Genomic DNA, 18,081 nt, shown 5'->3' with positions numbered 1-18,081 from the left:
AAAACATACAAGGAGGGAGATATTCTCAATGCAAGCGGACCTATAGAGAACTCGTATATTGCCTCAGGGAGCAAACATAATGTCCAACAAAACACATTTTCATCATGTATTAAAACCATCTCTCGATAATAATAGCAAAACCGATTGTAAATGAAAGTAAACTCTCTCGAAGTTAATTGCCGTCTGAGTCGTACCGCGCGTGGGTTCGACTTCAGTCAAAGCTATATGTGTTCATCATCCGAGCATCTCGAGAGAATGACACACGTCTATAAGCACGTGTGCATTCTATACTTGTGTGAGATAGTAAACGGGCGTTTATCATGAACACCGTTAGCCATCCCCGTTACAAAACATTTTTGCCTTACCCTTTCGATTCTCTTCTTTCCCGCGTCACTACAGTCTCCACCCAAATCGACCTCTCTAACCGATTTAGACAAAAGGCATTACCGGCGGTGAAATCTTATTCCAACAACCGGCGATAGAGAACAGGTAAATCTTCCTTCTTTGTTTCTCTAATACATAGTCTTCTCTCATGAAAAACATGACCCTTATGGCAGTGATATTCCGCCGGTGACGAATGACTTCATCTGCAACTGATACGCCAGCAACCTACTACATGAAAAAAAGGTTTAGTGCTTTTCTCCCTGAACGACTTCATCTGCAACTGATCCGTCAGCAACCTATTGGCTGGAAGAAAAGGGTTTAGTGCTTTTCTCCTCGAGTGGCTTCATTTGCAACTTATCCGTCAGCAACCTACTGGTTGGAAGAAAAAGGTTTAGTGCTTTTCTCCCTGCTGTTATTAGATCTTCGGCTTAAGTTTTAGTTCAATTACTTTGTGCTTTTGTTGTAAGTTTTTTCTTCTCTTATGTAAAATCATTTCTGGTTTTGTTGAATTGTTTAATTTGTTTGTGGTTTGGGTACAATTGGGCTAAGTAGTAGTCGTAAGTTACCAGCGCTAAACCTTTTTCTTCCAGCAAGAAAGTTGCTGGTGTATTAGTTGCAGATGGGCCATTCGTCACCGGCGGAATATCACTACCACCAACAATAAGGGTCGGGCTTTTTACAGGAGAAGATTGTTTTAGAGAAGCACAGAAAGAAGATTTACCTGTTCTCTATCACCGATCGCCGGAAGAAGATTTCACCACCGCTGATGCTTTTTGCCTTAGCCGGTTGGAGAGAATAGTAGATTAGGGGTTCGGTGGGTCGATTTGGGTGAAGACCAGAGAGACGCGGGAAAGAAGAGAATAGAAAGGGTAAAGCAAAAATGTTTTGAATGAGGGATGGCTAACGGTGTTCGTAATAAACGCCCGTTTACCATCCTCACATCAATATAAGATGCACACGCGTTATGGACGCGTGTCATTCTATCGTGATGTTCGAAAGCATCAGCTTTGACTGAAGCCGAACCCATCTCAATCATTACTTCACTATACACCGATGATAAATTTCGGAGAATTAAATTGCGTTGAGGATCAAGGAATTAACTCCGACCATTTTGAGTAGTCAGAGCTTTCCCTTTGCGTATCTCGTCCTGCACTTAGATCATTTTTCTCGCCCGCTGTATCCTCTCTTTGTTCATGCCCAGCTTCCCCATTTCCACCTCTGTTATTTCTCGTAGAAATCATCCTGTTGATTGATGAACGTATCCTCGTGTTCATATTTGCTCGAAGCCACGGATCATAACCCAATTTTACAGTCCATCATCTACACAATTAGTTTTTGAATCAGCTCCTTCACACGATCCCTATTCTTGGTTAGGCAGCTCCTTTCTTCATGGCCCAAAACAACAAATTGGAAATAAAATGTAGTCAGCCTTTCATGATGAAAGCTCCTTTTGCTAGCGGGCTTTTCACATATATGCGCATTCTCATCCTCAGGAACCTTTACCTTCCCAACTGTGGCGCTGACTCATCCAGCCTCTCCTCATCTTCAATCTTCTCTATAATTGGATTTCTGGCCATCCTGCAAAGTTCTTCTCCATAGGCAACTTCATATGTTCTGGTGGTAGGTCTAAAATAAGGATCCGGATGTCTATCTTATTGAAATTACCTTTCTTGAACAAATTCAGGGTTCTGTCTCTTTAAAAGCAATGGATAGTTTCAAATCGTCCATGAAGCTCTCTTCAGGATTTTTTTTTAATTCATTTACCCACTAAAAACTGTCGATTCTTCTACATTTTGTTAAATCCATTAACTCATATTTTGTTTTAGCGCTCTTTTCCTCCTGTCCAATTCTTCCACCTTTATCCTTTTGTCCTCCATAATACGGCCGGACAAACTCTCAAGTAAAAATATGGGGTTTGTTTGTGATGAGCACCAAGGCTATCACATCACCTTCCTGCTCCGTCATGGGGAGAAAAATAGATTATATAGCAGGACAACTCTGGAAAGCACTTAGAGCTATTTTGTTGTGCAAAAATCGATGGAAAAACAGAAGTGGTAAGCAGAGAAGATCCTCTTTTCTCTTCTCTTTTGTTATTCCTTGGTACTGTTTTTCTTTTATGATTTTAGATAATATTTTGTTTCCTTCTGGCAATAACTTAAAAGAAAATAACCATTTATTCTTTCTTTTGTTTTTTTTCTCAAAAAATTGTTGTGGTCATGGATTACGTATAGGCCATCATAGGAAAAAGTAAAAAGTATAATAATCAAGTTCTGTTGGGCATGTTGGTTATCTAGATGATTACAAGGAGAACATTGAGCAGCTCAAGAGACAAGCGGAGAAGACAACTAAGAGAGGGTGTTCAACAAACAATCAACGAATATTATACTAAGAGGCAAAGCTTACCAAAATCGTAGATTTTCTGGATGCCATGGGCTCTAATGTAGAGGGCACGGAGAGATTAGTAGACAGAACTGTGGAAAAAAGGAATTGTTTTACATGGTTATGTCCTAATTGGTGCTCAAGCAGGGGTGCAAAACAAAAAGCAAAAAGCATCAACCTTCACCTTGAAACATCAAGGGAGTTTAATGCTATAAACCATCAGGTGCTTTCTCTGGAAACTAGAAAGTTCCATCTCTTTGAATCCACCAAAATGGCTATGGAGATGGTTAACACAGCATTAAAAGATGAAAATATCCAAGTCATTGGGCTATATGGGAGGGAAGGTGTTGGTAAGACGACCCTAGTCAAGGAAATATGTGATATAGTTTATAAAGAAAAGCTTTTTGACAAGGTTGTGATGACAGTAGTGTCCCGAAATGCAAACTTGCAAAAGATTCAGGGTGAAATTGCAAATATGCTAGCCCTGAGATTTGAAGAAGATTGTGAAATCCAAAAGGCTACCACACTATCAAGGAGACTGAAAGAAGAGAACAGGATCCTTGTAATCTTGGACGATGTTTGGGAGAGACTGGAGTTGGATAAATTGGGAATCCCCTATGGTGACAACCACAAAGGTTGCAAGATCATAATTACTGCTTGTAGCCAAGATGTTTGTCGAGAAATGGAAGTCCAGAGAAGCATCCAAGTTAATATCTTATCTGTACAGGAAGCTTGCGACTTGTTTAAAATGGAAACTGGTGCAATGCTGAAAGGACAAAACTTGTTTGATTTGTTCCACAAGATTGTTACAGAGTGTGGTGGCTTGCCCATTGCTCTTGTAAAAGTTGCAATAGCACTAAGTGGTTTGTTTGCAGAAGATGAGGAAGCCAAACATTTCCTCCTTTTTTGTTGTTTGTTTCCCAAAGATCATAACATTGAAATAGAAAGAATGGTTAGATATGGGATGGGGTTTGGATTATTTAAGAATGCTAATACAATAGCAGATGCAAGATGCAAAATGCAAACAATTGTAAACAAGCTTAAAACAGCTTCTATGCTGTTAGATGAAGATAACAATGATGTTCAATTATTTGATCTAGGAGAAGAAGAATACCCCAAAGAAGAGTACATCAAAATGCAAGATATTGTTCATGACATGGTCATCTCAATTGCATCCAGTGGTAATCATGTCTTCATGACAAGAGCTGGTGAAGAACTGACAAACTGTCTGGTAGTGAAGTCAAAAGATTATACAGCAATATGTAATGCTATAAATATGCATCGTAATGTGATGGAACATGAACACTTAAAATTACAGATTTTATTGTTGCAAGGAAATAATGAGTTGAAGGTGATCTCAGACACTTTCTTTGAAGGGATGAAAGAACTTAAAGTTTTGGATCTCAGTGGATGCTACAGATGCTGCTCATTATCAATCCAATGCCTGACCAACCTTAGTGCATTATATCTGGAAGACTGCAATTTACAAGACATATCAACTCTTGGAAGATTGAACAAGCTTGAGATACTTACTCTACGCCAATCTTCAATCGGCGAGTTGCCTGGTGATATTGCACATTTGACCAATCTGAAATTGCTGGATTTGACATGTGCGGTGATTACCAGAATACCACCCAATGTGATAACTTGTTGGTCTCATCTGGAGGAGCTTTACATGATTGGTAGTTTCAATGAGTGGCTGATTGAAGGAATAGAAAATGGCAATAATGCGAGCATTCAGGAGTTGGAATCATTGAACTGCTTAACAAGCCTTTGCCTTGATATAGTTGATACCAACATCTTGAATAAAGTTGTCACTTTCCCAACCTTGAAAAGATTTGACATACTTGTAGGCAGATTCAGTCGTGAAAAATGCTTACACCGCTTGGGTTTTTACCCAAGAGTTCTGAGGGTCAATAGCAGTAGTGAGAGAACTCTAAGGTTGAGTCACTGTGACAATTTGAAAACTTTATCCACAATCTCCTTCCTTGGCCTTCCAAATTTGCAAGTTTTAGAAGTGGAAGGATGCAAGACTATGAGTAATCTCATGCCAACCACTCTAGCTTGTAAACTGTTAGAGCTCAAAAAACTCATAGTATACAAATGCAACCATATAAAACAAATAATTGTGAAAGGGAAGGAGGATAAGGGTAATGACAAATTATTCCCTCAGTTAAGGACCGTAAGGCTCATGTATTTACCAAAACTCAAGAGATTCTACCCAGAGGGCTTTCATGAGTCACCTTCATGAGTCACCCAGAGGCCTGTCCAAATTTGGAGTCATTCACTTCTTCATGTCGAAACAATTCCAAACTAAAGCTATTTGTGGAGCTTCACATGAAGGACTTTGAAAATGATGTAAGTGTTACTTCTTTATGTAAATTGCTTAAAACCTTTCTGATTTTACTGATAATGTCTAGGAGTTTCCCCATCTTTTAGATCCTCCAAAAAACCCCCAAGGTTTCATAAGTCACATACCTCTTTTTCTTTAGTTACATCTAGTATCATAACCAAGGTGGAGCACCTGAACTGGCTAGAAGTACATTACAAATGACAAAAGAGAACATGACCTAATTGATATCGTTTCACCTAATTTTTATGTGACAAAAATGTCCCTAACACAAGATAACCTCTCTCTCTCTACCCCCCGGCAAAAAAAAAAAAAAAAGAAAAGAGGTTCTATTATTTTTTGATCAGTTTACTCAAAGGGATACATTCTAATACACTAAGGGAGCAGGGAATGACATTAATCTTGCAGTAAACTGGTGTATTGAGACTTAAGCAATGAATTGATTCATGCATGTAGTCGCAGAGTTCTACATTGATCAGGACCTTCCATTTAATTCATCAAGACCTGGCATTTATCAGCCCTCATGTTAATACCTTTTGTCAGTTCAGATGAATCCTCATTTTTAGGTTTATGGTTTTTTGGACTTCTGCAAAACAGCCATTACTCAAGGTTATTATGACTATATTAAGATATGTACATATATGAAGGATTTACAATGGAGAAGCTAACTAACTGAGTTGAATTTTGTTTTGGTGTTAAGTTGGGGTTTAGCATTTTGTAGCTGTTTGGTTTTTGTCAGTTTTTGGAAGTTTGGTTTTGCATTCATGGTTGGTTTGAAGTTTGGTATGTGCTGTTCTAGGGTTGAATTTCAAATGATTGGTAGTATGTCATGGTTGTTTTGAGGCAGACTTTTGGTTTGGAAAGTCCACTTTTTGGGGTGCATCATTTTTGTAGTGGGTTTGTTGTTGGGTGCAAGGTAGTTTCCATTGATTATTTGACAGGTTGCCTTTGCTAGATGGTTCCTTGGAGTTTTCCTAAAAGTCGAGGTTGGGGATGTTTTGACATCGTTATTTAAGTTAAAAGACTTTATTGCTAAAAGTTGGAGTTGGGGAGTACACTCTCTCATGTTTGCTCCTACAACATTGTTTCTCACCCTAGTTAAGATTCTCCTTGTGAGACCGCTGGTGATCATCCACTACTTTCTTATAGAGACCCTGCTTATAGTTTTTGTTAATGGTTCGGTTAGCATTGGTTCAGTTCTAGGTCAGAAGCAAGAGAGAGAGTAGAGAAGGAGAGAAAGAGAAGAGGAGAATGGAGAGAAATGACTAGGGAGAAAAATCACTCTCTTCGTAATTATCAAAAAAAAAAATCCTCCCAACCGACCACCTTCTTATTTACATGTTTTGGACTTTGACTGCTAACTCTAACACTCCCCCTCAAGCTGGTGAGTATATGTTATATAATCCCAACTTTTTATATATGGAATCCACTCTTCCCTGATTTAATCGTTTTGTAAACAAATCTGCCTACTGATTCCCTGAATTCACATGTATTATACTTATCACTCCACTAAGAACCTTTTTTCTTACAAAGTGGCAATTAACTTCTATGTGCTTTGTTTTCTTATGGAAAACTAGATTAGAAGAAATATGGACTGCAGTTTAGTTGTCACAATACAACTTCATAGGGCTATCAATTGAGTATCCTATCTCCTGCAAAAGATTTTTCAACCACACTAGTTCATATGTGGTTTAGGCTTGCCTCGGGGGGCGTGCCTCGGGGGGTGTGCTACAAAGGCGACTCATAGAACCAAGAATGCAATATGTTTTATATCACAATAACTACTTGAAGCAATGCAATTAAGGAAAAAAAGAGATTGTAGGTTTTACATGCTTGAAAATGTTTTATATACTTGCCTTTATTTTTAAATTTTCATTTGAATACACTTTACATGTTATGTTTATGTATTTTAATTTTAGATAATAGGTTTTTTAAATCATTTATTTTAAAATTTAAGTTTATATTTTTATTAACATTATGTCTAATATTTTTTAATATTTTTACATTTTTTAAATTTTTTGGCATTTTTTTTTTATTTTGAAGCATTTTTTTTTGTAATTTTGCACCTTTCTTAAAAAGGCGCGCACCTCGCCTTGTGCCTTGCGCCTTAGGCGCAAATTGGCCTATGTGCTTTTAAAACACTGACAATGCCCTATAGTGGATCTTTTGTTACAGAATCATCTAGCCCAATCAACATTGTATAACCTTTTATCTTAAGACTCCCTCCAGTCTTGTATAACAAACCACGACCTGGTATTAACTTGTGCCAAAAAAAGAATGCTTTTCTCAATGAGGGCTTGCAAGAGGAGGTGTATATGGATCTTCCAACTAGCTTTTACAATGATGTGGAAAAAGGAAATGTATGCATGTTGAAGAACTGGTTTAAAACAATCAGCTAGAGCTTGGTTTGACAGTTTTGGAAGTGCATTAGTTGTATTTGGCTATTCTTAAACTCAAATCATACCCTTTTTGTGAAGAGGAGGGGGTCATTGGTATTAGTTTTAATAGTGTATGTGGATGACATTGTAGTTATAGGAAATGATCTGAGTAAGATAGATACCTTGAAGAAGAATCTACACAAAGAGTTTGAGATTAAGGATCTTGGGGATTTGAAGTACTTTCTGGGCATTGAGGTGGCAAGTCCACTCATGGGATCTTCATCTTATAGAGAAAGTATATTCTACATTTACCATTGGAGATAGGAAAACTTGGGGCAAGGGCAACTAATACACCTATTGATTAGAACAATAGGATAAATGCTTTGGAAGGTGAACTAGTGAAGGATGTTGGAAGGTATTAGAGTGGTGAGTCAATACATGCCTGTTTCACGAGTTTAGCATTGGGAAGCTATTGATAGGATACTTTCCTATTTGAAGGGACACCCAGGTAGAGGCATATTGTTTGCTGACTATGGACAGTTAAAGTTAGAGGCTTATACAGATGTTGTTTGGGCAGGGTGACAAGAGATCCACATCAGGAGTTTGCACTTTTGTTAGAGGTAATTTAGTTTTATATGGAAGAGTAAGAAACAGACAATTGTGGCAAGGTCAAATGTAGAAGTTGAATATAGAGTCATGGCACATGGTGTTTTAGAGCTCATCTGGACCTGTTCCTTGTTAGTGGAGATTGGAGTTGAGGTTGAAGAACCTATGATGCTATACTGTGGCAATCAAGCAGTCATTAATATTGCCCACAACCTAGTTCAACATGATAGGACGGAGCATATAGAAGTGGGGAAACACTTTATAAGGGAAAGGGTGACATTTGAAGAAGTTTGCTTACCATATGTTGTATTTGACTTGTAGCTTCTTGTTGTTCTTACAAAAGGAGTTGGAAGAAACATGTTGGAGCATAATCTATGCAAGTTGGGAATGTGTGACATTTATTCCCAACTTGAGGGGGGGGGTGTTGAGTTTTGGGTTGATATTACTTGTTTTTATTTACATAGCATAACTAGGGAGTTATTGGGCCTTAGGCCCATTAATTTATGTTTTAAGTTAAAGAGTGCTTATTCAGTTCTTACAAGTAGCCAACTTACTAAGGGCATACTTGTCTTTGTATTTTCTTTTATTTGTGAGTATATAATCTATTGAGAAGGGCAGCTAGACCTGTTTTTTTGGCTTCTCCCATTCTCTTTTGTATCTTTTTCTTTTCTTCTTTCTTTTACAGTTTTTATATCGAAACAGGTTGTCCAAATTTTTGTACTCACTTAAATCCTTGTGATTAGATTCCTTCTTATCCTCCCAGTTGAAAAAGCATGGAAAAAAGATGTATTTTTATCTCCTTTTAATCAAGTTGCCCTTTCCTTTTTATATAAGGGCTAATTATACATTATTGCTAAAGATAACAGAACCTGAACAGATCCAAACTTGGCAACTAGAGAGAGTTTTTGTATAGTTGACTCTATACAACCTTCAACAACCAATTGGGTCTTCAACATTTCTATCCTACCATTTGGTAAGTACTTCATAGTGTATAGTTACTTACAACCTACAACATGCTTAGCAGGAGGGAGAGTGGTAAAATCCCACATGTGATTTATATGTGAGTGCAAATAGTTCCTCTTCTATTGCTTGGTGCCAACCTAGGGTGGTAATAGTTTCTTGGACATTTTTTAGGAATAGAAACAGAGGATAAAAGGGAAACAAATTGGCAATGGGAAGCAAAGAGGTGAGAAATAGAAACATAATTAGAAATGGAATGAGAACTACAACTTGTTTACTTTTGCACAATGCAATGGGAAGATTAAAGTCAAAAGAAGGGAAGACAATTGTTGAATCCATCGATGAAGAAGGGATTATAAGAGGAATTGGTACTTGTCTATGAGTATACACTTGCGTGATTGGTGGTCATTTAGTATACACATCCGTCTATGAGTATATGCTTCTTAAATTATTAATTTATATATATATATATATATATATATATATATAATTTAAGAAGCATATATATATATGCTTCTTAAATTATTAATAAATATCAATTTACTATTGGGAAATATAAATTAGTTTATTAATTTGTTAAATTATTACTAAATTAATATAATATTAGTTTATAAAAGTATATTGAAAATAAGACATTTTGTGTAAAGATTGTGCTTCAGGCTCGGGCTCGAGCTTTGGGCTTTATATAAGGGCTGGTCTTGGGCTCAAGATCCAGGTCTGATGGTCAGATCTGATTATTCCTGCTAATGTGTGGGCATAATGCATATCTCACCTAGACCTAACTCAAAAGAAAATAGTTGTTTGAGCCTACAAATTTATAGATCTAATTGGGTTAGGTTAAGTTATAAATGACTTGTTACTTTCTGTTATTAATTATTAAAATATTGTTAGCTATTAAAATAATGTAATTACTAAATTATTGTATTTATTTAAAATACAATAATTTATGGACATGATCATATTTTCAAAAGTATTGCTAATTTCTTGGCTAAAACTAATTGAATGGAATTTTCTAGTAATTAAATATAACTTTTTGGTAATTAAATGTAATTTTCTAGTATTTATAGCTTAGATTATAATTACTATTAATTATAGCTTAAAAATAATTATTGTTAATTATATTATTATTAATAATTAAAATACATTATTTTCCATTATTATTCAGTATTTTTTGCAATAAAATACAATTAATTTAATTTTTAATTATTTTTAGTACTTCAATTAAGCTTTAGGTTTTTCAGAATTTTTGGACTTTTAATTAAGTTTTGGTGTTTTTTAATTATTATTTAGTAATCTTTGCATATGAGTTTTCAATAATTTTCAGTATTTTCATCATTTATTTTTGCATATTAGTCACTGCAAAATTAATTTGCATTTACTTTCAGTAAAAATAAATTAAATAACTAAATAAATACCATAGTTAATAAAAAATACAATTAATTTTCAATTTTTTTCAATAGTTTATGGCTTGGGTATTTTTTTAATAATTTTTGGTATTTTTTTGTAGTAAAATACTATTAATTCTAATTTTTAATTATTTTCAGTAAATATGCTTATTAACATAAAATATTGTTAATTTTCAATATTTTGAATTATTTTTAGTATTTTAATTATGTTTAGGTGTTTTATAATTTTTCGGATTTTTAATTGATTGTTGGTATTTTAATACTATAAATTAATATCTTTTATTATTGCTTATTAAGGTCTCAACTCATAAGTTATCTAATAATATTATTAAACTATCAATTAATATTTTTATATTTAAAATTTTTTATTTTTATTAGCGTTTATTAAGTTGGATTTTTAAGTGGAACTGAAACACATTTTTAATATTTACTAAGTTTTGTTAATATTTATTTTTAGTGAAAATTTAGTGGATTATTAAATTACTAAATTTTTTATTGTTTAACCACAACCTATATATATTATTTGATTTATATCATGGATTTCAAAACCGGACCGGATCGGAATCCGTTTTACCCCATAACTGTTATTTTGCCAAAAACCATTGATTTGGTTAGCAAACCTGGGTAGTCAAATTGTATGAATCGTCCAATGGTTTTGGCCATTTTTATTTTTATTTTTTAATTTTTTGTTAGAATGGGCCATTTGTTTGGTTCGAATGGTTGGACTGTTCGACTTGGGAATCGGACCTTTGACCTTTTGTTGTTTGGTTCGGTTTTAAAAACCTTGATTTATATTATTACTATTCTCTCTCTCTTTCTCTGTTCAATGTAATAATATGTATTAAAATAAGAGGCCTTGTAAAACTCAAAGGTCTCTCTCTCTTTGTGTTAAATGTCTTTTTTAAATTTAATAATAACATGCATTAAAATTAGAGGCTTTGGAAAACCCAAAGGTCTCTCTCTAATAGTGTGCAACTTTATTAACCTAATCAAGATGAACAATGATTACTGTTTTATTTTTTTAAAACAAAATAAAATAAGAAAAAATGCAAAAATGGAGAAAATAGATAAATAGCTTCTCTCAAAGGAGAGACATGCTGACATGGACCGTCCATCTTTATATATATATATTGGAAGAGGAAAAACCAGAGGTGTTGAACATCAAGACTAGTAAAGAAGGGAACAAATTTAAAGAAAGTGACATCTAGACAAAAAAGTGAACTTGGGAATTGGGATTGTAACATTTATACCCTTTTTGGGTTCTAGAATAGCTAAGAATTTTTGTAGCATGTGCATCTAGCTTGTCCATCCCAGTCCTTGGATTATGATAAAAAACATAACAACTGAAAACTCTAGGATTAAGAGGAAAAGGAGATAGAGTAGGAAACAAGACTAAAAATAGAGAATGACTTTCAAAGATAGACATGGGCGTCCGATTAATGAGGAAATAGGATGCATGTATGATATCACCCCAAAACTGTGTGGGAACTTCCATATCATGCATAATGGACCTAGCATTTTCAAGTAAACATTGGTTCTTCCATTCAGCCACCCCATTTTGTTGTGGTATGTATGTAAGTACAAGAAGTTTAATGAATTACACCATGTTGCTCCAAATATTGCTAGAATGGTGTAGAGAATTATTCCTTCCCATTATCAAAATGAAGAATTTTAATGCGAACACCAAATTGAGCATGAATTTCAGCATAAAATTTTTGGAAAATAGAGAACAATTCACTTATTTCTTTTATAAAATAAAGCTATGTCATCCTTAAATAATCATCAACAAAAATTATGAAGTACTTGTAACCATTATCTAACACAATTTTATTTGGACCCCAAACATTTGAATGTACCAATGTTTTAAAACACGGAGGTGTGATGCGAGGTGTTCAACTACCTAAAGGCGTGAGGCTTAGTTCAGAATGCAAGAGGCATAAGCTTCCCAAACACAAGGAGGCGTAAGCCTCCTTAAGAGGAGGGGGTTAGGAGGATGGGGAGGAGGATGAAGAGGAAGCGGGTATCTGATTTTTTTTCTTTATTTTTAATAAAAATCTTTTATATTTAGAAGAATAAAGATGCATAACATTAGTTGAAAGGGGGGTCTTTTTATATCTGATTTTTTCTTTCCCTTCCCTTTCTTTTACTTTCTTTTCCTTTCCTTTCCTTTCCTTTTTTTATTCCACCCTTTTATATAAGATGTGCATGAGGCGCATGAGGTGTATGCCTCTAGCACGCCTCATGAAAAAAGCATATGAGGTGTATGCCCCAAAGGTGTTAGCATCTCTGGCATATGCCTTAGGGCGTTTTGGGACCACCTGGCCTAGAGGTGCACCTCCAGGTATAAAGAGAACTTTGTAGTGTTTCTTGTATTGACACGACTCACAATCCAAAGAAGAAAAATGACTCAATGATGGAACAAGTAACTTGAGTGCCTTAAGAGATGGATGACCAAGCCTGTAATGTCACCAATGCCTTCTTGACTTCCAAACAAATTGCTTTGCCTCTATACTTCAAAAAATTTTGATCTCTAGCCTTGACTTTAGACCCCTTCCTCTCGTAGATTCTCTTAAATTTGCAGCAAGGACCTTGGCATGATTAACTAAAAGATTCATGAGGGACTAATTGTAGGAGCCAAGAGAATCTAAAAGGGATCACTTGCTAGATTGGAAAACTGTGTACACTAAGAGATAGATGGGGGCCTTGGCATGAGTAGATTGAGGGAAAGGAATTCAGCACTATTAGGGAATCATTATGGAGGTCTTCGATAGACTCAGTCAAGCTATGTCATAACATGCTGGAAACCATTAATCGGAGACACCCTAATGGTTGGTGTGTCTATTTAAATGCACAGGCCTATTCCTTGGATGGCGGTGATTAACTTGCTTCCTTCGTTCCCAACCCACACTTAAATTCAAGGGCCTCTTCCTTAACTTGGGTTCTATTTCTCTTAATCCATCAACCTTTAGACTGCATCCCCATTTTGCTTGTTCTCATGTGTATCCTTCTTCCATATTCTTACTCCCTCTTTACTGTCTCCTAACACCTTTCCAGTAAAGGAAATCTGGGGTAAACTTATACCACCTAAGATCAGGGCTTTTTATTGGGAGGTGTATTGTATCACCATAAGATCAATGCCCATGAGATGCTACAACAAAGGAGGCCCTGTTGATGCTCATCTCCTCATATCTGCTCTTTGTGTTATACAAATGAGCAATCGTTGCACATTCTATTAATCTCTTGCCAATTTGTAGCTGCTATTTGGGAGTGGATCTTTAATCTTTTTGGACACAGGTGGGTGAGCCTCTCAATGTTGAGACCTGCATAAAGGACTCTTTCTTTCCACTGCCCACTAGGAAGGCCAGGGTGAAATGGAGATTCTTGACGGTTGTAGTCCTTTGGGAGATATTGAAGGAAAGGAACAACAGGATATTTAAAGAAAAAAAAAGAGGACTTGGAAGTGGGCAAGGAAAGCTTACAAATCAAGGCTGTATATTGTTTCAGAACATTAAGGCCTTTTGAAGAAATTTCAATTGAAGATTTTCTAAGGAGCTGGAGTATAATAGCACTCTTTCTGCACCATAGGAATGTGGTCTCATTGCAATAGACTCCTGCAGCGTGGGGATCCAGGAGCAGTATGGCATTATTTCCTGTGCCCATAGGGGTAGGAAACTCAATCAGGTCTGAGCTGTTAATTGTTCTGCAGGGATTAAGAATGGCAATGACTTTAAGCTTGAGGAATACTGTGGTAGTGGGGGACTCAAAGGTGGTGCTGCAATGAAACAAACAAGGCCCTAGACAATTTTGGTATTACTTGCAGGAGTTGAGAAGCTTGGCTCCCGAAGTAAATGGAAGCTTCACTTGGAATTATTGATCAGCAAATGTGCTAGTCGCTGCAATGGCTAGAGAAGGGGTGAACAGGGCACAAATGTTTTGGGGAAATTATTGTGAGATACTAGCTTTAGGGTGAGGAAATGCCTCAATAGAATGATTGACACTTCTTGGGGGATACTCAGCATTCAGTACATGCTCATTCAATAAAATATTCAAAAAAAAGAGAAAAACCTGGCTTTTATAAGTTATAACATTAAAGGCCACGAAAAAAGAGCAGTAAATGAAGTCAAAATGAAAAGATGCACTTGTTGAGAATCAGATGCATCAACAACATGAAACTCTTGTCTGTTAACTATTTGTAGATCAATGGCACCCCAGAGTAGTGATTGTTAAAATAGTCATGTCTCTTGGAGATTAAAGGAAGTATTGCATCCTTTTTCTGCCCTTAAACTAGGTATGCCTCTATCAAAGTGGTTGTTGGGTTGTTTCTTTTCAATCTAATAGATACACCCTTCTACAACTAAATGGACAAACAAAACCAAAAACCTTGGACAGTTATGTTTAGTTAATTTAGCATTATGTTCTACTTTTATCTCTTCAACACTCAAATTCAGTTGCAGTTTCCCATTCTGTAAATTGAGATTTCTGTAATGTAATTCCATAGGTTATCTTTGTTTGTAGCGTAACTACAAGGTTTTATTGATTCTGCTGTTTTTCCTTGTCATAAAAGAGCATGTGGATTAATACTGAAGGAAACATCATCCGAAATTATGATTTCTCAAATGATCTGAGTTTCTGGGACCTTGATAACTGTGGTGGACTTGTTTCCAAAAATCCAGATTATTATTCTGGAATTAAACCAATCTCACGAAAAAATTATTGTGTTGTTCTGAATCGGAATTCTTACTGGCAAGGCCTAAGACAAGATATCACAGCAAGAGTGTCTCCAGGTGCTACTTATACTGTGTCTACTTATGTCAGAGTTTGGGGGCCTGTCCGTGGATTATCTTCAGTGCAAGCCCAACTAACGATATGGGTGACGGGGGGACGTAAATTTGTACTAATCAGAAGGTAGAAGCAATTCCTTTTACATTATAGTGATAATAATGGCCTCAGTCATTGATTTTTTACTTGATGTTTTCTGGCTGCAGAGTCAATGCATCAAAGGACAAATGGGAAATTTTGGAAGGCACATTCTCATTGCAAACTATACCTGGACGGATTTATATTGATTTTGAAGGGCCTCCTCCTGGAGTGGACTTGCTAATAAGTCCAGTTGTGGTCTATTCTACTGATCTTGACGAACACGAGGTATGCATCTTTGATAGCTTTTACATTTTTAAATCTAATGCATTTTGAAATAGAGATTTTTGTAGCTATTTGTAAAATATTGCTAATAAATGAAGTAGTCGATCTAGACTGCAATAAGTCTTGAATTAAAAAGAAAAAAGGAAGAAAAATTGAAGAGAAGAGAAGAGGGGAAGAAAAGAAGTACATGAAGAGAGTTTCAGAAAAGAGAGAGAGTAGGTCATAATTTCTGCCGATCTTCTCTTAGTATTTATAATTATTGGTTAACTGTAAAAGGGTTGAGTTGCCCTTATTGCTTACATGGAAAATAGAATAAGAAATAACTAATAATAAAGCTGAATATAACTAATTGAAATAACTACCAACACTGTCATATCTGACAGAAATATTGCTACCATACGAACACTGTGAGAACCATATCAGTGTTCTTTGCACTCCCCCTCAAGTTGGGAACTCGAGATAAAGCCCTTTGACAAAATGTCAGTCTACTTCAATATACTTAGTTCTGTCATGCTGTACTGGATTATGAGCTATATAAATAGCAGCCTGATTATCACAATACATCATTAAGGGCTTCTCATAAGCAATACCCAACTCTTCAAATAGTGATTTCAACCATAGGATTTCAGCCACACCATTAGCCATGAACCTGTGTTGCTTTTGCACTAGAATGAGGAACAACACTTTGCTTCTTACTCCTCCAGGAGACTAGGTTACCTCCTACAAGAACACAATTTTCAGAGGTAGACCTTCTATCATCAATACTCTCAGCCCAATCAGCATTTGTATAAACCTCTTCAAATATGCTAATATCCTCTCAACTACAAGTAAGTGAGTAGTCCTAGGAGAGTGCATATACTTACTGACAACGTTGACCGTATAACTAATGTTTGGTCGTGTGAGACAAAAATAGAGGAGTTTTCCAATTAACTGCTGGAACATAACTTTATCTTCAAGTGGCTCTCCACCCTCTGCATTGATCTTTTGATTATGTTCAATAGGTTTATCTGCAGGCTTAATACCTGACTTTCTGGTTTCTTCCAATAAATCTAAAACATACTTTCTTTGAAAAACAAAAATCCCATGTTTAGATCTAGCTACCTCAATACCCAAGAAATATTGTAGCTCTCCCAGATCTTTCACCTCAAATTCTTGATGGAGTTGTTCGAGAGACTCAATCTCACTATTGTCATTCTCTATCACTACAATATCATCCACGTATACAGCAAGCAAGGTCAAGGAAGAATCCACTCTCTTAATGAACAATGTATGGTCTGACTGAGCCTATACATGGCTGAACCTTTCAAGGGCTTGTCTGAATCTATCAAACCAAGCTTTGGGGATTGTTTTAATCCACACAAAGCTTTATTCAACCGGCAAACCTTCTTTCCTGTCTCTGCATCATAAAATCCAGGAGGCAACTGCATGTAGACTTCTTCTTGCAAGTCTTCATTGAGGAAGGCATTTTTGACATCCATCTGGAACAAGGGCCAAGAATAATTGGCTGCAAGGGACAATAAAATTCTAATACTGGTCATCTTTATTACTGGAGCAAAAGTCTGGAACGAGGAGTTGAGGCTTGGTTTTGGTCTTTTGGAGGTTGCATCAGCAACCGGTTGGAGTTGGAGTCTTGGAGACTTGGAGGCTGTAGTTGGAGTTGGAGTCTTGAGCAATCGAGCAAGTGAGCATCAACCACTTTTCATCTCAGGTTTTTAAGGCTCCCAACCATTCTCCAACTCAGGTAAGACCGTAAGAGCGTACCTTTTTCAAATTTTTTAGGAGTAAAAAAAAGAAAACAAAAACTTGAGGCTGAACTTCTACCGGAAGCCTGGAATTTGAAGCTGATCTTCAAGTTTTGGGTTTTGCAGATGTGATTTGTAAAGGACAGAAGGACCGAAGGTTGAAGACTTTGAAGTTGAAGCAGAGCTCCCTGAGAGCGTTCTCAGGCTCTCAGCTTTACGGTTTCCCTCTTTTGAATGAATAGATTATGCGTTGACTGTTGTTAAATTGTTAAGTATAAAAGTTTAAATATGATGTATGATGGTTTATTAAATATCCATAGAGCATCACAATAGATACATTAATTTAGGTAGATGCTCTACAGTAGATGAAGGTCTACTGTAATAATATAGACCTTCAACAAAATAACTACTCAGTATTTTTAATATAATATAGTATGTTATTTAATATAATACAGTCTATTATATAATATATTAGTAATTTAGTATATTATCTAGTCTTGTTAATATAATTTAATGCAGTATATTATATAGTATTTTTAATATAATGCAGTATATTATTTAGTATTGTTAATTTGATAATATAATATATTGGAAATATTATATTAATATAATACAGTATATTAATATAAATTATTCCATTAATATATACTGTATTGTATTATTTTATATTTAATGTTTAGAATAAATTATTCCATTAATAATTTATATTTAATATTTCAAAAAAAATATTTATA

The 18,081-nt window shown here is 35.6% G+C and overlaps 1 protein-coding gene across 7 annotated transcripts in view; it reads left to right on the top strand.

The window, feature by feature from the left end:
• The first annotated feature begins 352 nt into the window (after window positions 1-352).
• LOC104596787 (endo-1,4-beta-xylanase 2-like) overlaps window positions 353-18,081 on the top strand; it is a 77,231-nt gene continuing 59,502 nt past the window's right edge. The window contains exons 1-4 of one of the 7 annotated variants that reach the window (XM_010258076.3): window positions 353-489; window positions 558-773; window positions 15,028-15,368; window positions 15,449-15,608. In XM_010258076.3, the coding sequence (XP_010256378.1) occupies window positions 15,031-15,368; window positions 15,449-15,608 (498 nt within the window). In that variant the 5' untranslated portion in view covers window positions 353-489; window positions 558-773; window positions 15,028-15,030. Of the gene's footprint in view, window positions 490-557; window positions 774-1,425; window positions 2,439-2,615; window positions 5,122-15,027; window positions 15,369-15,448; window positions 15,609-18,081 lie in introns of those variants that run through there. The other 6 variants (XR_016076149.1, XM_088887450.1, XR_016076150.1 and 3 more) reach the window with 6 other exon arrangements.

The sequence above is a fragment of the Nelumbo nucifera genome, chromosome 5, assembly GCF_055504915.1.
Source record: "Nelumbo nucifera cultivar China Antique chromosome 5, China Antique-T2T, whole genome shotgun sequence".
In the NCBI taxonomy this organism is placed as follows: Eukaryota; Viridiplantae; Streptophyta; class Magnoliopsida; order Proteales; family Nelumbonaceae; genus Nelumbo; species Nelumbo nucifera.
The sequence above is the reverse complement of the archived record's forward strand: the minus strand, read 5'-3'. Positions and strand labels throughout refer to the sequence as shown.